Source organism: Astatotilapia calliptera, chromosome 12 (assembly GCF_900246225.1).
Source record: "Astatotilapia calliptera chromosome 12, fAstCal1.2, whole genome shotgun sequence".
NCBI lineage: Eukaryota > Metazoa > Chordata > Actinopteri > Cichliformes > Cichlidae > Astatotilapia > Astatotilapia calliptera.
The window spans coordinates 2,932,038-2,957,480 of record NC_039313.1 but is presented as its reverse complement, the minus strand read 5'-3'; the positions used below and the strand labels follow the sequence as shown (position 1 = coordinate 2,957,480).

Below are 25,443 nucleotides of genomic sequence, written 5' to 3'. Positions count from 1 at the left end.
TTCCCCCTGTAATAAACCATTTTGCTTTCGGTGTAACCCTGACAGACAGAAAGGCTGCAGCTGAGCTGCGATTGGGGGGGGGGGGGGGATGGCGGTTTAACCCTTGTGTTGCTCGGTAAGAAAGAAAAAAAATAAACAATAAAATCTGCAGCCCACTCTCCTGTTGGTGCACCCAAAGACTGACAGATGAAAATAAAGCCCTATGTTCCATATCATTAAATCCTCCTCTCTCACCTGATTACATTCTTATTAGTGTCTCCATTCTTCTCCCATTATTGTTACTTCTAGTGAAACAGGTCTGATAATGTGCTCTCACTCGCTGGATGCACAACCTGCTCATTCCTATCTCTGATTCTTTGTTGCAGCCGAATGGTTTTTAAATGAAAAGTGTGAGTGCTGTGTAATTATATTTCTGGGGGTATTATAAAATCAAATATCACAATGAATGTAATTTTATTTGCTTGTAATCTCTCTCGCCCAGGCTAATAGGCGTTTTCGAAGGGCGCGCCTGGGGGGGGGTTTAAACAGCCGACCATCTCCAAATAGAATGGCTGCTCTCTAACTCTCCCGCTCTGCTCCCTTTGTCTTTGATATGCAGGCAAAGGAGCTTGACAGTCTGGGAGACGTGGGAGATTTGTCGGCCTGTGATCTCCATGCCTCCCTGACAAATGAGCGCCTTTGGCAGGGCTGCTGGAGGTATGGCTTCTCTGCCCTGCTGGAATCCTGATGAGACTACTCTGGACCTGCTGGTAATGAAGTCAGGGCACAGGACCAACCTGCTGCCAGAAATGACCTTTAATCTACACACATGCAGGCCATTTGGCATGCGATGACTCAGAGTTGCACAAGCAGCTTTGTGCTATTACATCAAGCACATTTTTCACTGAGATGTTACTAAAATAGACCAAAAACACACAAGTTCAGTCCTTACAGAAATACAGTCACCACATCTTTTTTTAAGCTTATTTAAGAGAGAGAGAGAGAGATGCTGCTATGTGGAAAATAGTTGTTTCGTATTTTTTGGAACAATATGTTACGGCTGATGTTTTATGTGTATTCTTCTTGTTGGGCAATTTAGGATGCAATCACCATCCAGTCAATCTTCATTACATCGGACTCCACTGCTCCACCAAGCACGCAATTGCTTGACATTGATTCTGCAGATTCTTTCAGCCCATGTAATTCCTCACACGGAGCCGTGCAAGTAAAGATCTTTCCACCGGCGTGTCTGTGCAAAGTAAGACGTTAACAAATCACAACCTTAAAAATCTGAATCCCCTCTGACGATAAATGCGCTCATTTCAGCTCCACGCTGAGCATTAAATAGCTGACATTGATCGGGTGCATTTCCCATTCCACAGCGAGGAATATGAAAGCCTCAGTAGGTCCAATCCAACATGGTTGCCTTTGATTTCAGCTCCCACTTTCAGCGCGTCTCTCGGTATTGACTCACAGGAAGAACAAGCACTACCCCTTGTGGCCCAGTTGGCCCAGTGCACTGCGGGTGAATGACACATCCAGCTGCTTCTGGGCCCCTCCTGATAAGTTAACCTTGTGATCACATGCTAATGCCTGATTAATGTTGCAGTAATTAGACACAGCCTTTCACACTTAGTTAAGAGGACATCCTCCAGCAATTAGCCCGAGCCGGAGAGAGATAATTTCAGAGAACACAGCCAAATCACGTTCTTCAGCTCGCCTCCATTCCCACTTGGCAACATTAAGGTTTATTTTCTCATTATTTCATTTAATTACTCGTTTGATGTTTCATGCAGCTGCCACAAGTAATCTTTGATCCAATTAGGAAATGCTGATTGACGTGAGCGTGCGCATGGGATTCAATAAGCTGCCTTCAATTTGATGTTGTGACTATATCAGGGGATCTGTAGAGGTTTCGCGTTCTCCACTGAATGCCATCTAATAGGTTAATAATCTCCCTTAAAAATGTTTCTTAATAGATGGCACACCTTTGTTTGCGCGTGTGTGCACAACACGCGTGTGTTCCAGCACGTGCGCACTGCGCAGTTTCTCTAGCAGATATGGAGCAGCGAGGAATGAATGCGCTAGTGAGGAGAGGGCCCTGCGCTCACCATCCTGCCGCCTGCCCATTAATAATACATTGGCACAGAGTAGATAGAGGTTTGCTGAGATTAGTCCTTCATTAAGGACTCGTTTGCTTTTACAGAGACACCTTGGTCTTTTTTAACCAAGAAGAATCAGCCCACTTGTAACGGGACTGGAATCCTATATTATATTAAATTATATTAGTCGTTGCAGTGTGAAAAGCGACTAGAAGCACTGTGATTTCCTATCAAGACAAAGTAAATGTACATTTAATAACTGTGCATCTGTAGTTGCATAACTATTTGCATCTAACTGGAGTGGATGAGCAACTACTCCTAACTTTCAAATGCATTAATGTAATAGTATTTGCTACATACGAAACACAGAAAACTGGTGCAGGTGAGTCATGTCTTAATATAGGTCACATTACAGTACAGTAAAATTCATTTAGTTCCCAAAACTGTGTGGAAATATATCTGTGCAATTAATTCCCAGCACATCTTTAAGGAACCTTAAGAGTTTTAGGAGCTTGAAATGGAGCCTTGTCGTGTTACCAGGAAAGATGCGCGAACCATTTGGTGGATTGAGTTTTAAATGTTGGGGACTGTTTTTCCTGACTACAAAATGTTGGTCCTGCATGTTACAGGTAACTTAAAGCATTCACAGACTTATTTGATACCACATAAACAGTTATAAGTATACCATAGACATTTTACTTGAGATCCAAGCATTGTATGACACATTTAAGTTGCATTAAAATGGTGCAAAGGCAGAAGAACCTACATTTTTCTTTACATTAATTACCCTCTCGAACTCTCAAAGTATGTTGAAGAATAGAAGGAAAAAAAAGTTTTTTACTGTGTTTGAAGAAAGATATGCTTGTTGTAGTGTAGAAGTAGTGTCATCATTAAGTTTGTTCAAATGGTGCTGTGAAAAAGTCTTGAGCCACCTCCAAGTTCTTTATATTTTTTGTATTATTTCTTACTCCACGTTTTTAAAGATCAAAGTTTTTCTTTGGACAATGGCTGCTTTTATGCTCCTTTTCAGTCCAGTCCTTGTTCCTGATCATTGTCGGAGGGGTGTTTTTGTTTATCTAGTTCTTGAACCACTGTTGTGTTTACACATGACAGACAACCAGTTCTTTTCTGTCTTTAGACACTTTGCTACCAGGATGCTGCAAACATATTTGTCCCCATTTCTTTAGTTGGATCTATGAAAAATAAATACACAAAATTCTGTTTTTGCCTTGTTCACCAACAAGGTGATTTCCAAAGAGATGTTAGCCATAGTGTGTCCTTACTAGACTGGACAAGTGGAGGACAAAAAGAATAAGTGGGAGACCTAAAAGAACCTCTTACAGCAGGTGAACAGTATCTGAATCATTTGTTTGAATCTGAGCAGAGCGTAGAGCCCTGTACATTTCAGAGCACTCGGATTATCAGTAGACACTAGTGACTTGGTTCCACTTGCAGTCAAACATGCCCATGTTATAACACTGACTCCACCATGCCTGACAGCTGTGCAGCCTATTTCAGATGTTTGTTTTTTCAGTGGAACCAGGTATTTGCATCTCATAGTAAACTCTCTGTATTCAAATTCGTGAAGCCACTTTCTGGATTGTAGACTTTGACAGTGTGCACCTGCCTTCTTCAGAGAGTTCCTCATTTGGCTAAATATCATGAAGGAGTTTCATCCATTACATTTCTTTGCAGTCTTTCAGCCCTTTCAGTGTTGCTGAGCTGGCCAATGCATTTCTGCTTCCTATAGTATTTTGTATATTTAGCCACTGCTAAAGGTTTTATCATCTCTCTGATAGGATAATTTGTCTCACTTGCATCCAGATCTGTTTGGATATCAGAGTTCACTGGAAATTTCCTGTGAGATTTCCAGATAATTTTGAGCCTCTGAAAATTAGAGACTGTATATAAATGGTCTCAAATGCAAACCTTTCTTAAAGGCTTGAATTAAAGCTAAAAGGATGTTGAGTGTTTGATTTAAAATCCACTGTGGTGTGCACAGAGGTCACATTTAGCAGGAAAAATGTGTCAGTGTGCAAAAACATATCTAAATCTATTTAGTGAGTGACATAAAGAATTGGCTGAGGTTTTGCTGATTCTGGGATGTTTACAAGCTGGTGATGCAGCAAAATATGACAGCTCTATAAGGCAAAACACAAAGGCATGCAAAAAAATACTTCATGTGGGGACTCAGGAAATTTAACAGCCTTTTAATTTTAATGGGGAAAATATTTTTGTCTGTCATGCTGTCTTGTTTATAATAGCTTGAGGGATAGGTTTTGCATATTCATGCAGAGACTGTTCCTGTGTTGTTAACAACAAAATAACCTCGCTACAAAGTCCGCTGTGAAGCTCTTTTGGAGCTTATCACCAGCCCCTCTTCAAATCCCAGTTATTGTTTTGAAAACTTTAAGGACTGAATGGAATAAACAGATTTACTTACTGGAAATATCTGCTGGAACTAAGTGAAACACAAAGGCCCACAAATCCATATTGATTCATGTATTTCTGACAGTCCAGTATTTGAGCATGTACAGGTGCAGCGGTACGAAGCCAAGACATTTGGTTTGCAAAAATTAAATTTAGAGTCGAGCTGGAACATTTTCATTACTCAAGCCTGCAGCATTCAACTTTGGAAGACCAGAAATGTCTGGAGTACTTTATCTACCTCCTCATCGTTACCTGTCAGCAGTGGAGGACAGCCAGGTGCTTCAGCTCTAAGTGTGCATATAAGGGGGGGGGGGGGGGAGTGGGAGTATCTCATCTAGAACCCAGAGGTGGGCAGATCAATCCAAATATTGATTCTATAGATACCACCGCTGGTATTGGTGTCAGATCAATACTAGGATCAATACTTTTCATCAAAACAGCCTTCTGGTTTTTTGTTTTGTTTTTTTTTTGGAAAGGAAAAATAAGCCTCAAATTAGCCTTTTTGTGTTGATTGTTACATCTGTTTTATTTATAGCCTACAGTAACTTAAACAATCAAAAATATTTACATTACCATTTGTATTCCAGCTCTCTAAAAAATCTCGGTTTCAAACCCATGAAAAGCTGAAAGATGTGTTTTGTTGTGTTAACCAAGAATTGTGGGATAGAAAAAAATCGCAGGGACTTGGTGGTCATTAAAATGTGTTCAGAATTTGCAAATTGATGATAATTCGCCTCCTAAATCGTGACACGCTGCTCTCACCTACATAAGCTGCCTTTATATAATAAAAGTAAAGTATCTGTATTGGAAATACTGGCCCTGTTTTTACTTGGTGTCGTATTGATACCAGAGGAGACGCGCAGTCTGTGGGAAGTTGAACCCAGTGAATCCACGACGTGCCCCTCCTCCATCAGCTGATGACGGTCAACCCAAAGCTGGGCAGGAAGTGCATCTTGTGCCTGAAGCTAGTTGGAACATGAACGGGAGAAGCTTGTTTTCACGCAGCTTCTGGGATAACAAACTAAGCTTTTGACGGTAGGGAAACCGTTTCCGACACGACATATAAACGACGTTACAGACATTGCTAGTACTCGCACCGAAGAACTACCGTTTTTGTCTTGGTCGCAAAATATGAACGGCTGCTAATGTTAGCAGTCGCGTTAGCTTATTATTGAAGTTGTGTGTGTATACGTGTGTGTTGGTAACTCGCCGCACCTCGTATTTAAGAAGTTGTCACCTTGATAGCTGACAGTTGAAATAACCTTTCCCCCCCTAACATGTAGCAGAGCATAGTCAGCTAGTAGTTTAGCTATGTAGCAGGCAAACTCACGTATGTCAAGCTAAGCCCAGTGTCGTTAGGGGGGGTCTTCCCCCCCCATCATTTCGTACCAAACTTCATGAGAGATTCGTTCAGTTTAATGTAGCTTCGCTGATGTAATAATGTGCATTTCTGCACTAACGTGTTTAGTCTGTTTGTAAACTCATCCTACACGTAAACATGATGTTTAAAACTAGATATGTTTAACAGGACTTCATAAACACAGTTCGAAGAATTATTCGGCTTAAAAAGTAATGATAAAATATTAAAAAAAAAAACCCAAAAAAACAAGCTTAGTAAAATAAATGCTGGGTTGACGTATGGCTCTTGTGTGTTAATCTGAAAAAAATAATTTCTAATTATTATTAGTGTCTATAAGAACACCAGTGTTTTTAAATGTAAGCATTTGCTTCTTGTTAACTGTTAATAGTTGGTGTGAGTGACGAAGAAATTAAAGAGCTTTGTAATTTTATCATAGGCAGAAATTTAATTTCACTTTCTCTCTGCTACCATGTTTCTAGGAAATCCCCTGAAAAAACGCCAAAGTGAAACTTGTTTTCTCTTAACTTCTGTAGAAAAAGGGTGGGGGGAAGAAACACAACAACGCATCCTGGGACATGGACAGTAGGAGAGGACGAGCGTGGGGGAAGCTTGTCAAAGTGGACTCCAGTGAAACTGTGATGCTGTTCAACAGTGAATGCACGGTTGGCAGAAAAAAAGGTGGTTAAGTTTGACTGTGTTTGGGAACAAGAAACGATTGGCATTAAATTCAATGCATTTTTTTTGTTTGTTTTGCTTTGTTTTTATCTCCTTTTGTTTTGAAACGCTTAATTTTCTGATGCCTATTAACAAATGACAGTCCTGTCAGGAGCGCAGACGTTGCTGTCAGTGTCTGGAGCTTTTGAAACCTCCCCCTTGAAAACACAAAGCTTTCTTTTAGTGAACCAAACTTAGACAGGCCCTTGTGATGAGAACAAAAGACATCCATCGAGAACATGCGTGCAGAATATTAAGTAGATTTTTTTTTTGTTTGGGTTTTTACTAAAGAAAAGGTTAGGTCTATAATTCCCCCTGTGTCTGCTTTTGTTGTCGAGTGCTTTTTGGGGGTCTGCCTTTTTGCAATGCAAAACTGCTAGGTTTAATTAGTTTGCTTATGTCTGGGCAGTGAATGATTTAAAAATGTCACAGCAGCACAATTTCAGGTATAACATGCGATGTTTTTAAAGGCTTAAATTTGGCTAAAGATTAAAAACTCAATATAGATAGTATTGGATTAATGAAGCATTGTTATAGAATGTTTGGTGGAGGGGGATTTAAAAATATGTTTGTGCTGTAATGGTTTACAGGTGCCTTTTATAACCTATAATGTTCTCTCGAGATGGGCTTTTAAAAGCAGAAAAACTAGGAATTTCTATATTTTCATGATAGCAATTTTCATTTTTTTGTTTCCAGGATGTTATCTTTCCTTTCCAGCGAATAAACTTGTCTCAGGGGAGCACTGCAAGATTGTGAAAGATGAAAGCTCAGGGCTGGTGTGGCTTGAAGACATGAGGTACTCCAGGCTGAACTTTTGTACCACTCATATCATTTGCTTGTTTTCCCAGTGGGCCAAACTGAATATCATTATAAAAAATAATAAGCTCTCTGCTGCACCGTTGAGTAGAAATAAAACTCTTCGAAGAAGTTGGTTGAAAAGACACTGGGAGTTATCAGAAACGTGTACCACCAGGTTGAGAATGTCCTACTGAGATAGAGGGAAAAGAAAAAGGAGACGCATACACTTTAAAGCTCCTTTTCAGTCATTCACTTTTTTCCATTAATCTGAGAGCATCGTAACTTGCTAGCCTATTATGGATTTTGCGATTTTAAACAATATATTAAGCCACCTTCCTGTTTTATAGGAATACAAGCAGCTGGCAGCCAGCTGAATCGAGTCCCCTCGAGATGTGCTCATTAACAAAGACTCATTCAGACTGATGGCAACATGTAGGCATTTATAAATTAGACCGCAGTTGTTTGCAAACTTTTGACAGTCTGTCTGAGAGTGACTGCAGTCAGTACAAGTCAGACTGTGACTGTTTGCAGAAAGGTTGCCTTTTATCAGGTGACCTGTGTAATCGCCTTGGAATCAAAAACTGTTGTTTATTAGGAGGCAGTTTTGTCAAGATAAGAGTGTTGATTTTTCAGTTGAGCTGATTTAATGTAAGTTTGTTTGGATAGTGGCACATGAGATGACTGCTTGTTCTATTCCCAGAGATTTTTCAATTCATTTAATAAAGTGTTGATATACGGAGGCCTGTATTGATACAATATGACCACAATATCACTCTGCTGGATCAGTTTTTTTCCCCCGCTGCAAAAAAATGCACATCTTCACTACCTAGTACAAAAATGGACAGTTCACACACTGAATATTTAAGTGGGACATGGTGAGCATTAGTTCGTATTTGTTCATAATGCCCCTTTGTAAAGCAGACGTATAAGCTAGGGCTGCTCTATTATGGCAAAAATGATAATCACGATTATTTTCACTGATATTGAGATCTCGATTATTTGACGATATTTAACAATAACAATGTATTGAATAATGACTTTAAAGATTGTCAAAAATATATATAAAATAGTGTGCAAATACTGATAACAGTGCAAATGTTTGCAATATAAGAAATCAATGAAAAATGTAAACATCTATGTTTAGTGAACTTTGCAGTGTTGCTCTGTGGTGCAGCTACGACACCGTAGCAAAGTTTACACACTATGTCTACTTGACCCACGTCTGACTCCGCCAACCCATAATGTTTCCACACCACTGAAGTTTTTTACCTCTCTTTTCAACCAACAGCAGTCACTCTCCTCTCCAAATAACTTCTGCTTAGCTTTCCGAGCTTCCCTCGGGTCCTCTTAATCAGCGGTCCCCAACCCCCGGGCCTCGGACCGGTACCGGTCCGTGAGTCGTTTGGTACCGGGCCGCGAGAGTTGAGGCTCAGGTGTGAAATGTATGGTTTTCAGGGTTTTCAGCGTTATTTTGTTATCGTTTTTATCGTTAACTCCGTTTTCCTGGGTCTTTTCACGTGTGTTATGAATAAATCTAATTTTTTTCGGTACCGGTACTAGTTTTATTTTGTTGTATTTATCCGCGACACCTTAAAGGCCGGTCCATGAAAATATTGTCGGGCATAAACCGGTCCGTGGCGCAAAAAAGGTTGGAGACCGCTGCTCTTAATTGTTGTGACACGTGTTCGAAACGCAGAGAGGTGCGCTCGATTTGTCACACGGAGCAGCGCGAGAGGAAAGCACGAGGGAGGGGCTAATAATCGGCTCAGTCATTTTTAATGATCGTTGAAAGCCCAGATCGTAATCGTGATTAAAATTCGATTAATTGAGCAGCCCTAGTATAAGCAGTATAGTTAAATATCATGTCTGTCTGTCCGTAGCACTAATGGCACAGTGATCAACATGTCCAAACTGGTCAAGAAACAAACTCACATGCTGCAGAATGGCGATGTCATCTACTTTGTGTACAGGAAAAGTGAACCTGAACAAAGTGAGTTTTGAATTTGTGAACTATAACAATGATATATTATTTTGTATGTGTGTATATGAAGACAAAAACGCGTACGCTGTGTGCTCTTGCCACCCTGTAGACATCGCCTATGTTTACCACTCCATCAAACTGGATCAAACCGCTTCACAACACAATTATGGTGAGTACCTGAGTAGTTCCCCACAGTTAATTTGTCAAAAGGAGCTAATTACACAAACCAGCCACAACACACAACATTAAAACCACCTGGCTAATGTTGTGAAGGTACCCCTTTGTGCTACCAAAACACACTCAGTTTCTGGGAGCCCTGCCTGTCCTTAAAGTGTCCTGTGGTGTCCAGAGCTGGTCGGTATCAGTGCTTGGTGGGTGGTACATGCCACTTAGTTACATGAATGCAATGGGCTACTGTTCACCAGCAGCATATTACACAAAAGCAACACGATCAAAACGAGTCACTTCATCTGTCTGTGATTTTAATGTTGTGGCTGAACTCTGTAGATCTTTACTTCTGTTTGTTTTGTTAGTCATCTCCCACTCTGTACTCAGACTTCAGCCCACAGCCGTCCTCCTCCTCTTCCAGGTTCAGAGATGGCCCTCTCTGTAGAGCCTGTAATGCTCTCAAAGGCTCCTCGGGATGCAACTCAGGAGGAACCTCAACCCTCTACCTCTGCTTCACACTTCTGTATTGAGACTGCTTACTCTTCTGGTGCCATGGCAACCACAGGCTCTCCTGTGACTGGTGGGTTCTCTACTCACGCACTTTTAAAAGGTTGGTGTGCAAAAGGACAGCGGGGAGTATTCATAAGATTAAAAATCACTCTTTAAAGTCTTACATTATGTACATTTACCGTTTGGAGCTTCTCTAAATTACTTTACGTCTTCAAATAGAAAAAGAGTTAACAGCCACGTCTTTTGAATGAAATGATAAATGGGCCGCTTCTTATATAGCATGTTTCTACTCTACTTGAACACTTGAGCTCTTTATACAACATGCTTCATTCACACAAGCACTCCTTTGTATGTCCAAGTGCTTTCTAGCTAACATTGTGATGATCCAGGAGCAGCCTTCCCAAGGATATGCTCTGGCATGCAGACTTTAGCAGCCAGCGGTCGAACCACCAACCTTCCGATTAATAGATGACCTGCTCCAGGGCCAAACACAAAAAGCATTTTTTTCTGAAATATTACAATACCTAAATACAGATTTGACACAGCACTGAACCCTGATAGCACCTGCGCTTTCTCGCCCACTCTTCTGTCAGACAGCAAGCTGACACACTCACTGCAGTGGGACACGTTGCCTCTCCTACTCATTCACTCACTGCGCTGTCTTCTTATTTTAATTTTCTCATTTGCTCCGGTTACTTGTTTGGATTTGGTGTTAAAAACAAGTGCAGAGTCTCTCTGACCGGTTTTGGTGCATAAAGAAACTGATGGAATGCTGTTTCAAAATATTTCAGCTTTAAATCAAAGAACATTAAGATGAGAAACTCAAGTGTTGCAACTTCTGACAAAACAAAAAGCACCACATTCACATGTTTGTAGTTATCTTTTAATAAATAATAACCCCCCATGACCTCAGAAATGGTTTATCAGTGATATATAAGTATTGAAGTTGAAATTCTATTCTTTTTGCTTTGTATTTACTCCAAGTGAGATCAGTAAAGCTGGAGGACAGTCTTTGTGTTGGTGTTTCAGGAAATGTATCTAATTGATCTCACAGGATGGGTCATCAATTACAACATTTCTACACTGTAAAATATTAAAAGGGCTAATGTGAGGAATTTAGAATAAGACATCAGGCTGTTTACACATGACCAGTTAATTAGAAATTATAGGTGCACTTTATAAATTCCCCTAAACTGCAGTAAGTTACGAGATTTTCTCTCACTCAAACAGCTACAGTGAAAGCTTCTGCTACTGGAAGGAGGGACAGATAATTAAATGGAGATGAGCTGCTATACCTGCCTGAATCTGATATAATTTACCTTACCAACCAAACACAGGTGCAACAGATTCATAAAAAACGACGAATGCCATGTTCTCACATCATTTTCTAGTATGTTTATAACATCAGCCTTGTTCTTCTTTCCACTCGTCACAGTTTTCTACTTCTAACTGCTTTTTTTCATACTGAAGGCTCATACTGGTTTGTGGCTTTGAGCTGGAGATATTTTTACCTTTAGCCACTTTATTCTTGTTAGCGTGTTTTTAAATTTCCATGTTAATGAGGGAAGGTGATTTCAGCGTCTGATCAGGTTTGCTGTTAAGAATATTTTCATGCTTTACCAAACTTCATGTTTTCAGTCACGTTGAAGAGCTTCCATGCTAGCTACATGTTAGCTTGTGGCTGCTGTGAGTGTGTGTTGAGCATCTGATATATGGGAGGGTGACCAGCCGGTTGGTCTGACTCAGAACACTGAAAATTGGTCAATCGGTGCATCTCTATTAGGAAAAATGGCAGCATTTAATAAAAGTGTGTTTCAGATAAATCCCCGGTACACTCTGCATTTGAGGTATACAAAGCCCCTTGTGCCTGCTGCATGGACTAACTACAGGATCTTTAGATTGCTTTGGTGGGAATAGTGTTCTGTGGTCATGGCTCTCAGAAGTTTGTTGCAGGGAACTCCTTAGAAAGACAACAATACTATTTTCTCCAGATGAGACAATTAAAATATGTGTTAATTGCTGAGCAGTAGAGATGCTATTTGGTGGCTTTCTGTACTTCTGAGCAGAGCAATGTGAGCAGTTTTCTCCTGCTTTTGTTCCACATGTAGCTTCAGCTCTTTGATGGAGAGAGTCCAATAAACGTGGACTAAAACTGGCATTCCCATTTTCCCAATTTCTCTAATTCCTCTGGAAGTAGGGCTGCCACAAACGATTATTTTGATAGTCGACTAGTCACCGATTATTTATGTGATTAGTCGACTAATCAGATCATCATCCACTGGACGTAAAACTACAGCTTATTGCACCAGCAGCATCTGCTCTTATATAACTATCATTAGCTTACAGCTTTAAGCTTTTAAGGTGCTAACTAAAAATAAAGACAAGATGATAGTTTATTCAATTTTAATGAAATTTGCAGATTGTTTCGGTGAAGTTTAATAAACTCCTTGCTATCTAAAATATAACAGGACACCGGAGTATATTCTCCAGCATCTCACACTTCTGATAATCAGCTGTCTGCTTGACGTTTATTCAGCTGTGTAAAAACTATAACTTTAATCTCAGCCAAACCGATTTACTCAGGAACAAATAAAATACAAAAAAAAAAAAAAGCCAAACAACAACATTTTTAATTTATCTAAGTGACTCATATATATTTAACCTGAGTCGCGAAAGACGGCGGTGGGTTTGAAAACAATTTGCCGGGAGTCCGGTGTTCTCACGGCGCTAGTGACCTAGCCCCCGGCTAGCTATCGAGCTAGTGGGTAACAGACGTCTCCGAAAACGTCGGAGCGCTTTTGAAAATATGTGGTGTCCTGAAACTGAGCCGATATTTGAGGTTTACACAGCTACATTCTCGCCTGAAAATATGTTAAACGTTTATTTTGTGACCCAGAAAGAATAATAAGAGTAATATTAAAACTAACTAGCTACCGCCATTGTTGGAAACTAAGCTGGGCCGCGCTATGAATTCTGGGACACAGCTGCTTCTTCTTCTTCGGGGTTTAACGACAGTGTGACGGATGATTAACTGCTGTAGAGGAGCAGACAGTGAGCTGTGAGGACTCTGTGCTGCTTTTTGAAACTCTGATTACAGTTAGTGAGGGAAGAAGATGATTTACAGCTGATCAATACTGAACTTTACGCTAATTCAGCTTTATTGTTTGGCACGTGTCCAGCTGGTCATTATTGATTATATCTGGCCCGGTGTTTAACTGCCATTTCTGTCTGCTTTCATCTGCTTTGTGTATTGATTTGTTTCTCAATCTTGAAATCTTAGGTTCAGAGTACTCTGCTGGTACGGTGCCATTTTCTTTACAGTCACTCTCTGCAGTAAATAAACAAAGATGATTATGGTAAAAGAAGCTATCCTCAGCAGAGTTATGATACATGGTCAATAGAAGTCATTTCATCCATGTTTTGCCAGAACACAAAAGGCCAATGAGAATAATACCATGCTGAACCAATCACGTGGCTGGAATAGTTGGTCATATCAGGTTAGGCTAACAGATCAGCTCCATGGAAACACTTGTGTTACCTGCATACATCTTGTACACCCTCAGCTGTTTAACACCTGCTCATTATTCGGGACACACAACCATGTTAGCTGGTCACAGATTACCAAGTGACACTGTCTGCTCAATAGAACCTCACAATATGACTTTATTTTATTTTTTTAATTCAAACTAAGTAAATGTTCCTTATCTTACACCAGCTTAGACAGCTGGGCTGCTGGTACCTTGTGTTCACACTCAAAATAACTTACCTGATTTAAAATGAATAAACGTGATTTTAAAAAGAGAACAGTCTGAAAGTTTCACAAAAAGCCAGGTTGGTATCATTTGTTTCCAACAGGTTGGTAAGTAAGTGCTGTTTATTTTTTCAGCATGACACGTTTGTTGTAGGTTAGAGCACTTGGAGTTGATAAGTGTCTTAACATAGAGCTGCAGTGCCGACCAGCGTGTCTGAAGTTTGATGGGATTAAAGACTCCTACAAACACATAAAGTCGCGCTCACCACCACTAAATGCACTTAACTGCAAATGTGATCTCGGCAACATTACAGAACAATGCTTACGTCAAAAATAAATGGATTTAGTAAACTGGACACTGGTGTCATACTTTGCTACCACATCAGGTTTCTGGTCAAGTAGCACAGCTGATCCATATACGAGCCTCACTGGCCACCTCGTTTATATAATACGGCTCTTGTGTTTCTCAGAATTTGTATTTGTTTATTTATGTATTATTTATTTGCTTGAACCACAGTTGACTGAATGTCTGGTAGTTTGCTTTTGTTTATCCTTGAAAGTTTGTGGGATTATTTAAAATACAGCTGTAAAACGGTCTACAGTATAATTTTCATGTTCCACTTGCACTAAAAAATAAAGAGAGAGAGATGGATGGATAGTCATGTATTGGTTGATCCAATAAATTTAGACCAGACTAAACTTAATTGGAAAATGTTGTAATCTGTTATCTATTAAAAACAAGTAGTTTAGAGCATTGAAGTCATTATTTGACCCACAACTGTTGTTCTTTTGTCTCATTAGGCCAAGCTAACGATCCAACCACTACACAGGAGGAAGAAACAGAAAACCTGGAGCCAACAAGCAAGAGGAGGAAAACCGATGATGGTTAATGAATATGTTACTTTGAGATTAAACTAGATTCCCTTAACTTCTCTGATTTTGTCAGAGCCATCATGTTCCAAGCCACATTTCATTTTAATCTCACGCTTTGTGTGTGTTCTGATTTATAATGTGCACCTACTGTGTTTACAGATAAATCTTATGAATTAGGTGTGCCATGCAGCTCAAGGCCAGAAGTGGTTAGTTCCTCAAAACCACCAGTAGAAGGGACTAAGACGGATAAGATGGAGGAAAGCTTGACATGTGTTATCTGCCAGGACCTGCTACATGACTGTGTCAGGTGACCTGATTTATTTCTTTTTCCTTTCATGTTTAAGTTACAATAAAAATAAAAAAGAAGGTGTCTGCTTCTGCCCAACAGTATATGTGGCAAAAATAGTGTTTGTGCAATTCTAACAAGCTTGAAACAAAGCACACAGGGTGTTGACCTGTCGCTCGCTTTAGCCTCTTTTCTACTGGTACTTAACTAGACTACTCAATTTCAGTCGCTTTCCATTACAATTGAACAGTATCTCAGTGTGCATGAGATCGCTATAATTTCTGCCTTTAGGTAGAAACCAAGAACAATAACAGGTGGTCACATTTCCCTAAATGAAGCCATTGGATGGAGCTGTAAAACCCGCACGGTGCAAATTACCCTGTCTAGGTGTAGTGCAGCTATGGTAGTCGTTTGGAGCGATATGAAAGTAGTTGCATGTAGATAGCAGGTAGCTATACTTTCTATTGGCGGTAGAAATAGTCCTTTATGTGCCTGGTCCAAGGTGTTTAGAGTGATGTGAGTGAGCAGTATGGTGGGAACCAAGTAGAAAGTCTCACCAGGGTGCTTCCTCATTTACCTCACCTCCAGCAATGCTCATGGAGCAATGACTAGGATCATTATTAAATGGTAGAACCTGGTTAATCTCTTTGCAGCTTCCAGCTGTTTAGCAGCTTCCAGCTGTTGGGAATGTCTGATCCTATGCCAATAAAGGTGTGGGTTTGGTTTTTTCTTTTTTTCCTGTAGTTTGCAGCCTTGCATGCATGTCTTCTGTGCTGCCTGCTATTCTGGCTGGATGGAACGCTCTTCCCTTTGCCCCACCTGCCGCTGCCCTGTGGAGAGGATTCATAAAAACCACATTCTCAACAACCTGGTAGAGGCCTACCTCATCCAGCATCCAGGTGTGCACAGTGGACCCCCCTTTTTTTTAAGTCTTATTTTGCTCTTTGCCCTCAGCCACTGTAAACCTGCACAGATTTTTGTCTTTTTGTGTACCATTGATGAAACACGAGAGATCGGCGCACTTAACTTTACTTGATTTCCTTAATGAGCTCATTCTAAACAAACTGTCCCACAGAAAAGTGTCGCAGCGAGGACGACCTGAAAAGCATGGACAGCCGTAACAAGATAACTCAGGACATGTTGCAGCCAAAAGTTGAGCGCTCTTTCTCTGATGAAGAGGGCAGTTCAGATTACCTCTTTGAGCTCTCTGATAATGACAGTGACTCCTCAGATATCAGGTAATAAATCAGTAATAAACCTGACATGTAGTTTTGTTTCTTCTGTTGTTTCAAATCATATTTTTCTGTAAAATCATTTTAGATAGGTGTTGTAGCGAACAAAATCTTATTGTGATGGCTCCTTGTCTCCAGTCAGCCTCTGGTGATGTGCAGGCAGTGTCCTGGCTACAGGAGTGATGTGAACCAGCTCCTCTTTGCTTCGAGCTCAAGCTACTGGTTCCCCGGTCTGCCAAGTCTACAGCCTATGCCTCCACCTCCCAACCCAGTTAGCGAGGAGGCGGCTGCAAAGGCCTCAGCAGAGATGCCCTCAACATCCTCGGATAATAATAATGAGTGTAAGTTAGAGGAAAAATCAAAGATTTTAGGAAATGTAATAAAATAACTGCTATTGCTCAGCTATAGATGCCGTCGTGTCACCACTGTGTCTGTTTTTCTGTAAATAGTGGCATAAATAGTAGGGGTGCAACGATATTCGTATCGATATTGAACCGTTCGATACAGTGCTTTCGGTTCGGTACGCATATGTATCGAACAATACAACATTTGTAATTTATTTTATCAACTTTCCTTCTGACGATGCTGTCTGTGTTGAGCGCTCAGTGACTCTGCGTTCGACTACTCCGCCTAGGCTGCACTGTCGAGCGCAGATCCATTGAGCGCTCAACACAGACAGCATAGTCAGAAGGAAGAGCGCAGGGCAAGCTAGCAAGACAGAAGTTAAGCTCTCCTTGCAACATGGACCTCCCCCACCCTCATTCAGATCTGGCATTTGGAATTATTTTGGTTTTCATGTGACGTATGACCCTGAAGGTAAGCGAGTCATGGACTAAAGTAAAACAGTATGTTGGATGTGCCATGCAATGCTCAATTACATTGGTGTGAACTAGTGTGTTAGCGCAGTTAGCTCGTTAACGGAGATTTGCCGTGTTGTGGCGTTAAGGTCATTTCAACGAGATTAACCTGAAAGCACTAGTGGGAACACAACGAATATGACTGCACATTTACGCTGACATCATCCTAGTGCAAAGACAAAAACAACAAGCATGCTACTAACTTTAGCCGAGTCACTTAGACAGCTGTTAGCACATGATTCTCCTTATGCTGCTGAGAATATAGCCCAGAAGAAGCGGATAGTATAGCTTTTATTTTGGAAAGAGACATTTCTCTGTAATAAACTCTCTTTTCCAAAGATGAGTGATTCCTCAATCAGATACAGGGCTCGCAATATCGCTAGCCTGACGTCCTGGAGCTAGCGATTTTTTCAGTCGGGCTACCAAAATCTTTCTCTGCCCTGCCCGTCGGGCTATTGTAGGAAGGAAAAATATATGTCAATGCTTTTGCATTCTTTCGGAAATGTAGCTGGGTAATTATGTCATTGGCATCGGTGAGCCACTGTCAATATGTGACATATTGAAGTTGCGTTTGAATTTGCGCTTGTTTTTTTGCTTTCACTTTGCAATCGTGCGAACTGTGTATAGAGAGCGACAGCACTGATCTGTGAGTGATGATAATTTGTGCACCAATTCCTCTGACATCGTCTTATTAATCGTTAGCTTACTATGCAAACATGACAAGTGAAATCTCCCGCAGCTTAAACATGTGAGAGGTTGATCGCGCAGAGAATCGCTGAGCTTATGTGAGTGCGTGTGTAAAAGCAGGAGGATATATATTTTAGTTCTGCTGAGCCAAATAAGACAGGTCAGGGTGAAGAAGTGACAGCCAAAGAAAAGCTTACCACAAAACGGAGAAGTTATGACAAATCAGACTATAAGGCAAAAAGAAAGTGCAGCTTTATGGTTTCATGGACAAAAGAATTTCTGTGGCTGCAATATGACGAGCTAAATAACCAGGGCTGCACATAAGTGGTCCGCAGGTGCGCATTCGCTGTCAAAATAAAAAACACGCACAAGGGTTAGGGTTAAATTTAAAAACTGTACTTTTGAGTTAAAATATATATTTATAATTTTAATAAATGACAAATTAAAAAGGCATGAACATTTTTTTGTATCGAAAAAATATCGAACCGTGACACCAAAGTATCGAACCGAACCGAACCGTGAATTTTGTGTATCGTTGCACCCCTAATAAATAGGCGTCTTTGTGGTTGGCACTCTAACACCAAACGCGTTAAACAAGAATGATTGTGTGGTCAGACAGTGCATGTTAAAGCCCCCTTTAGCACAACAGCAACATTTCTCCTGATTTGCTAACACATCTTTGCATCTTGGCTCTTGTCCAACACTTCTTTCCTGCCTGCAGCTCCTCAGGAGTACCGCTGCCCCCCTCAGGGCTGCCATCTCATATGCACCTGCTGCCTCCAGCCAATGCCAGACAGACGGGCCGAGCTCGGCAACCAGCAGGTTATTGCTCAACAATGTGAGTGGCATCAACACCTGTTAGTCCGTCTGCTGAAATGTAACGTCTGCGTTGACTGAATATGATTGACTACAATTTGACTGTCACTCAGAAATTTGCATGCAACTATAGTGAAATGCAAAGAGATCATGTCAGATAATACAAGACTGTAAGCCGGTGCACAGTGGACTGTGTAAGGCTGCTCTGTTTATGTAGCCTTGTGGTATGTATTCTATATAGAATCGACTGATGGATAAATTCCAAATTTGTGAGTCATATCATATCTATAAATAGATTTTTTTGCACCTTAGATGGATGATTTGTGGTGTTTTGGCAGGTGTGCTGTGCCAACGACCTTTCTGTCATATGTACTGGGGTTGCCAGAGGATCGGTTGTCAGGGCTGTCTGGCTCGATTCTGTGGTATGTATCTGTTTGAGCGAAATAGCTCCAGGATATCCTGTGTTCACTGTAAACCTTCACCCTTGTGGGATTTGTTTTGGCCTCTAATTGAAAGGACTGAATCCTGAATAGTGCCCAAATCCAATATTTGTATTTTTCTTTTTTCCTATTATATGAACTATGTTTACAAAAACCCTAAACACTAGACGTAGCATTATTTTATGGTGAATACAGTGTATGATCTAACACTCTGAAAATGTATTATTATTAATATTATTAGAGGCATTAAACTATAACTGGTATGTTTTTCAATAATAAGAGTTCATTAAGTACAGTACTGTAGCAGCTAAACAGTTGAGATAAAGCACTACTCCTAAAGAGCTTTACACAATACTGTAAAAACACAGTATTTGCAGCAGATGAACAGTATCTGAAATTCATTACCTTAAGAAAAACAGCACTCATTCCCATTCAAAGCCTTTTTGTTGTCAACTGTTGTCTTTTTAACACATTTAAAAAAACTCTCCAAAAACTGTTTGTTGTTTTTACTCTGAAATTTAAATTAAAATTTGAAATGGTCTGAGAACTGTGAATCAGCTAATTCATTAGTGTTATTATTATGTTGACAATTAAAATCCACTTTGCATTTTTTCAGACCTCAACCTGACTGACAAATGCCTGGATGGTGCGCTGAACAACAATAACTACGAATCAGAGGTCCTCCGGGTAAGATGGACTTGTATCCATTGTTTTATGAGTCAGTATTTTCGTTGACCACTTATTTCCAGTGCAATAGTTAATGCAGTGGTGTAAAGCACCAAATAAATGCAGTCATCTTACAACCTGTGACCTGTATGTCAGCATGTACTCTTTCCATCCTTCCACCAGAACTACTTATCCTCCAGGGGGCAGTCTTGGAAAGATCTGCTGAAGGACTCTTTGCAGGGTTTACAGCAAGGAAACTACCTTCTGACAGGTGAGTCCACTGAAAGTGAGTGCTGCAGATGCACTGTACACAGTGCTGTTTAGAATCAGAGCAATAACACTCGATCTTCTCTCAGATTGTCGTATCTCTGCAAACGCCATCCTGTGTTTCTGCTGTGGCCTGCGAGCCTTCAAGGAGCTGGCCTACAAATACAGACAGAACATCCCTTCATCTGAATTGCCAGGTCAGAAAATCCTACTAAATAATTTGTGACAAAAGTTCAAGTGCTCCTTTTTTTTTTTTTTTTTTTTACTTTTTTTAAAATATATCTAAACCTTTGCTGTACTAACCTCATTAAATATTCTGTCTTCAGCTACTGTAACGTCTCGTCCAGACTGTTACTGGGGACGTAACTGCCGCACGCAGGTGAAGGCGCATCATGCAGCGTAAGTCAGTGAAACTGAAGTTGCTGACACTATGTAATGTAATGCCATTTAGATTTTTTCTTGCTGTCAGTAGATCTAATTAAAAAAAGCTGCTGACCAGCAAGAAGTGCAAGCCCGTCATTGTTGTCATCATTATAATGCCAAGGAGCCCAACTGCACACAGCAACCCAAAGCAAATGCACTGTAACACTAATATGTGCCCCGCTTTTCTATTTGATATGATATGCATGCATAATGATAATTGTATATTGGACGTCAAATGGATAACGTTATGCAAATTGAGTTTGTTTGCCGTTTCAGATCAGCTTCTATGCATTTATACGCTTATTTTGAATAGTTACAGCTTGGTTAGGTACTAATACTCTAATGCCAAGTACTTATTTATTTTAGTAATAAATATATGGAAGCACAATGCATTCACTTGACAAAATAGTGTCCCATTTGCCTAAAATAACAAGATAATTATCCCAGAAACTCAGATTAATGACCCCAGCTCTAGTGCAGTTGGAAACGCTGGGAGATGGTGGCATCTTTGAGTGATCCTGATGGTGTTGTTACAGGCTGTCTAGCAGACGTAGCAGTGTTTCTCAATATGGCGTTAAGATGTATAACGGTGCGTTACACTCGATTAAAACATTAGAGCTCCAAGACACCGTGGTGTTTTTCACTCCTCTTGCCACTAGGTGGAGTCCTTGTATAAACTGCCAGATAATTCTTCATGTTTTAAAGATCTGTGCCAGCTTGTTTTAGTTCCTCTCACCTCATTTGACATTTGCCTTTACAAGCAAATCTTACACCACTTTTCCCCCCTCTTTATTTTAATTTCAGGAAATTCAACCACATCTGTGAGCAGACGCGTTTCAAGAGCTGAAGCAGCAGCGTGGCTCGTCTTCCCTCAGCCGTGTCAAATTGACATAACTGAACATCTCGTACATTCGAGGAGGCACAATCACTTTTTGCATCCATTGTTGCTAACCGCTTTATGCAATAATCCCAGTCAGATATTACAATCAAGTCTCTATGTACAGCAGTGGCAAGGGTGTCTCTTCAGTAACACTATGCACATTCATATAGAATTAATTGCAGAGTTCAGAAATGTGTGACGCTGCTTCTCGGAGTGAAGACCTTAATAGATAATTTACACAATGCTGCCATTTAAATTCTCATCTGTTTTTCTTACATTATCTGCCATAAGCGGGTAATCAGCTATTATTTGCCTGAGCAGTTCATTTATTTGTAAGGTGAAGTAATTAGGTTCTCCCTAATAAATCTGTCCTCCAGCATGTGCAACAAAAAAATAATGCGAATAAGGCAATCTGTATGGATTAGAGCCATACATGCTTACAAGCGCTTTCTATGTACCCCCTTAGCCTGGGTAAGTTGAGGCTTAATAGCCCTTATGTGTATTGATGTTCATTAGCTCTCTTACTCGGTGTAGAATCCAGAGCTTCCTGCAACATGATGCTGATGAAAATATGTTGATGTCATTAGGGGGAAACAATGATGAGTAGTGTTAAGTAACAGAAATTGTATCATGTTTATTGGGCCAAGAGAACCAAAACTGCTGAATTTAAACAATATTATTAAATGTAAATGCACAACCTCCAAGGGTCTTTTTCACAAGGGCATTAGTCTGTTCCCAGGCAAAGGTGAAAAGCCATGTATAAGCAGCTTTCACATAATGGTGTAGATTTGTAATCCCATGTGATATCTGTGTAGGACTTTGTCTGTGGGTAGGGGATCATTGAGTTGTAACACTGCCAGAGGGCCTGGAGGCCTCTGTTGTGTGCTTTTGCTCTGGATAATCATCTCCAAAGTGATTAAAGTATAGTAGGAGGAGCGCCTGGCGAGAGATGCGTGGGAAGGGCTAATCTGTGATGAAATGCACGGTTGCGTAGAACAGAGGGAAAAATAGATTGCACTCCAAGCAGCTAGTAATAGTTAAATCTTTAGTAGCATGGAGGTTTGACATACTGCTCCTGCAGCATGTAGTTACTGAACAGTTGTGCCAATACAAACACAACAGTGCATTCTGTTGTAAAGTTGTCATTTGCAGTGATTGCAGCTACGTGTTATTAAGGCTTACCTTAGTTGACTTTGTTGGATTTTGTCCAGTTTTTCTCTGGTTCTTTCCTCAGGTACAGAAAGCTGCTGGTTTTTGTTTCATTTGCAGTATAACCATGTTTGGTGGTTCAAAATTCTGTTAAGTCCTATTGAATCCAGTGACCATTTGTTCATCATCACCCAAGTGTCAGAAACGCATGCAAACATGCACAGAGAACTTTTGATGTCTACTGTAAAGGTTGACAAATCAGCCTCTTATGGCCTTATTTAGTGTGGCCAGATTTAAGCGTGCACACTCATAGGGGCCTTATATTTAAATACAAGGATGAAGGAGTAGTCTGTTAGTTGACTTTTACCTAGAGTCACTGTAGAAAGTGCTGGAGGATGATGTAGAAGCTGTTAAAGCAGGTGTTAGCTGTCATCCAGTACATTTTGTGTGAGTTCACTGGTGGTATTGTTTTTCTACATTTATGTAGTATTTTAGTTGACTTGAAGAGAAAACAAAAACGTACTGAGTCTAAAAAAAATCTTAGTGTTTATTTTTTACTGCTGAGAATCTTTGCACATATTGTCGGCTCATTTTTATTTTGCTGGATTATATCGAGCATCATGGGAAAACTGTCTGTATCCAGTGTATGGGATATAAGTAAGGCTCATAAACTCTGATGAGTAATCATGAAAACTTCCATTCCAGACTGAGATGTGAAGGAGAAATGCAGTAGCCAAGAAAAAAATCTCCTTGATAATTTGAACCAGTTGCTCGAGTGTGGTTTATTAAGATTAACATTTTCTGCGGTTAATGTGGATGAAACGTGTCGTTTGGGAATCATCAGGTTTTCATTAGCGTACTGATAGAAAAATTGAATTGTGAATGGGGCGTTTCCCTGGCCTCTGCCTGAGCTCCTGATTTGAATTTGTTACGTTAGTGGTTTAGGTGTTTCTTGTCCTTTCTTTTACCCCCTCGGTTATGGTGCGTCTACGTTAGCATTCCTCAGCAGCTCAGGCCCTCAGCACAAGCCCGGTCGATCCCCTGATAGAGTGGCTGAGTTTTAATTATTCCCTACAGGAGATCTGGGGACCCTAAGCCAACAACAGTCCCAAGCCGCTCCAATCAGGAATTAGTATTAGAGGACTTTGGAGAAGTGCTTTGCATTCTCCCTTGAATGGTGTGTGTTTGGGGGGAATGATTGTTATGTTGTATACTAAGGCAAATATTTACTCACTTTGTGTGCAAAAGTCTGGACCAAGCTGCTCAGCAGTATGGAAGAGGCAGGTTTCATTCTACCTCAGCACAGCTCCCAGGAAAGTGGGAACAAACAGGCATCTGTCACAGTAACATCAGCTAAGAGCTGCACATCTGTCGGTGCGAGAGATGAACGAATTTTCGGATGCCTAAAAACTATTTGCAATGCACTATTTGAACAATTAGTCTGGACTATAATCAACTGCTAGTGTGAGCAGCACTTGGCACATGCAGAAAGTGTTTGGTTTTCATTATGAGAAGTCTCTTCACACTGTTGTATTCTACAATTGTCTTTGAAAAATGCGTATGGATCTGATTTTGCTGTTAATCTTTACCATTAAAAAAAATGATACCTGAAAGAAAAACTGACTTGCTTTTGTTAACTTTGAGTTTCTGTAACCTTTGAACATGTGATTTCAGTGCAAATCTTCATTCTGACTTTGAATGGTTTCAAACAAGTTTTTACTCTGTGTAGCTCTGAGTTAATCAACAACACAAGCTGCAAATGATTTTGCCTTTATTAAAACTTTACATTTATTCATACTGACTTTTTTTAAATACTATTGTGAATGCTAGTTCTGTCTTTATGCTATGTAATGGTGTATATTGGTACTTAATATGCTTTTATTTTGATTTCCCTTTTATAATCCAGCATCAGTCTTAGGGGTACATACTGAATGCCTGAACTGTTGTAGCATTAATATAAATGTATTATCTATGCTGTGTGGAACACTTTTAGGTAATATGCAACTAAGTATTTGCTACGATGTACTAAAGAAGCGTCCCCATGAAGAAGATCAAAAAAAAGAAAGCAAAAGGCTGGCACAGGAAGAAGAAAATCCACAATGACAGAGCTACTGAAAACAGTGCCGTGGTTGGAGTTACAACTCACTGAAAGGTGCGAAACAACAAACTTTATAAAAATAGAAAAACTACAGTGAGAATAATATGCGTGTATACCAACAGGAAGCTACAGGAGATGCAATTCTGTAAGAGTTGATTTTGGAAATTAAAGGAGTAAGTGAGATGTATCCCAGTGACACTAAGAGTTCAGAAATGCAGAACTGGCCCACCAGAGTCCCTGTTCATCACCATCGTGTCACATCTGGTTGGTCACACTGCACAGCCCTGTGGACACACTGAGAGATGGCTGGCTGCTGTCGACTGCGTTCGACTCACTGGAAGAGAGTGAACCGACCCCTCCTGACACCTGGCTTCCCCAAAGCCTCCACTCTGCTCTGGGCCTCTGGGAGCCGAGGTTGGTGCTTCCTAGAACAGGCGCCTTGCCTTCCCATGTCCCTGTAACCAGCCCGTTGAGCAAAGCGGATGCGGAGGTCTGCTCCAGGTGTTCGGCTGGGACCAGAGGCTGCCGGTCCTCTTCCTCAGAGATGGCAAACACAGGCACGCTGATGTGATCACCCTCGCCTGGGAAATCTCGAGCGTGGCCACTCTCAATTTGACACTGAGGGGAGGAAGAGGCTCTAGAGACGGGCTCTGAGGAGGAGGAGCCCGGGGCCTTCGCCAGGTCTGCTGTCGCTGAGAGGAGGCCAAAACACGTCCCTGTGAACCGAGGACGTCGCAGGTTGCTGGTGGAGTTGAGGCGCCGCTGTCTTTGGGCAGGCTGCGTGAGGGGATAGGAGGCATTGCTGATGGATGAGTCTGAGGCTGTGCTGGTATCTGCCTTGCCTTCCAGGTGAACATCAGAGAAAACCTTCCTGCTGTCGCCACCTCTGCAGTTAGCAACCAAACTGGATGGAGTCTGGAACGATATTCACAATTAACAGACTTTAATTTAACCAACTGGTGATGGAAAAATCCTG

General features: G+C 40.8%; 2 protein-coding genes across 8 annotated transcripts in view; one reads left to right on the top strand and one right to left on the bottom strand.

Annotated features, from left to right (window-relative positions):
* The first annotated feature begins 1,598 nt into the window (after positions 1–1,598).
* chfr (checkpoint with forkhead and ring finger domains, E3 ubiquitin protein ligase) lies at positions 1,599–24,160 on the top strand. 4 transcript variants are annotated; one of them, XM_026186920.1, is made up of 19 exons: positions 1,599–1,725; positions 5,362–5,546; positions 6,405–6,549; positions 7,282–7,381; positions 9,264–9,373; positions 9,474–9,533; positions 9,954–10,112; positions 14,595–14,678; positions 14,826–14,973; positions 15,697–15,851; positions 16,028–16,190; positions 16,323–16,525; positions 18,450–18,566; positions 18,883–18,966; positions 19,601–19,671; positions 19,834–19,921; positions 20,007–20,114; positions 20,244–20,316; positions 21,145–24,160. In XM_026186920.1, exons 3-19 carry the CDS (start codon positions 6,447–6,449, stop codon positions 21,185–21,187), a joined length of 1,869 nt encoding a protein of 622 aa, XP_026042705.1. In that variant the 5' UTR covers positions 1,599–1,725; positions 5,362–5,546; positions 6,405–6,446; the 3' UTR covers positions 21,188–24,160. The 4 variants fall into 4 exon arrangements, with proteins under 4 accessions (XP_026042705.1, XP_026042704.1, XP_026042702.1 ...); XM_026186917.1 differs by having other exon boundaries at positions 1,600–1,725; positions 9,954–10,142; XM_026186918.1 differs by having other exon boundaries at positions 1,600–1,725; positions 6,351–6,549; positions 9,954–10,142.
* The window catches only part of LOC113033273 (uncharacterized), a 26,899-nt gene continuing 25,579 nt past the window's right edge, over positions 24,124–25,443 (bottom strand). For all 4 annotated transcript variants that reach the window (XM_026186913.1, XM_026186914.1, XM_026186915.1 and 1 more), the window contains exon 7: positions 24,124–25,382. In XM_026186913.1, coding sequence (XP_026042698.1) covers positions 24,723–25,382 — 660 coding nt within the window. In that variant the 3' untranslated portion in view covers positions 24,124–24,722. The remainder of the gene's footprint in view (positions 25,383–25,443) is intronic.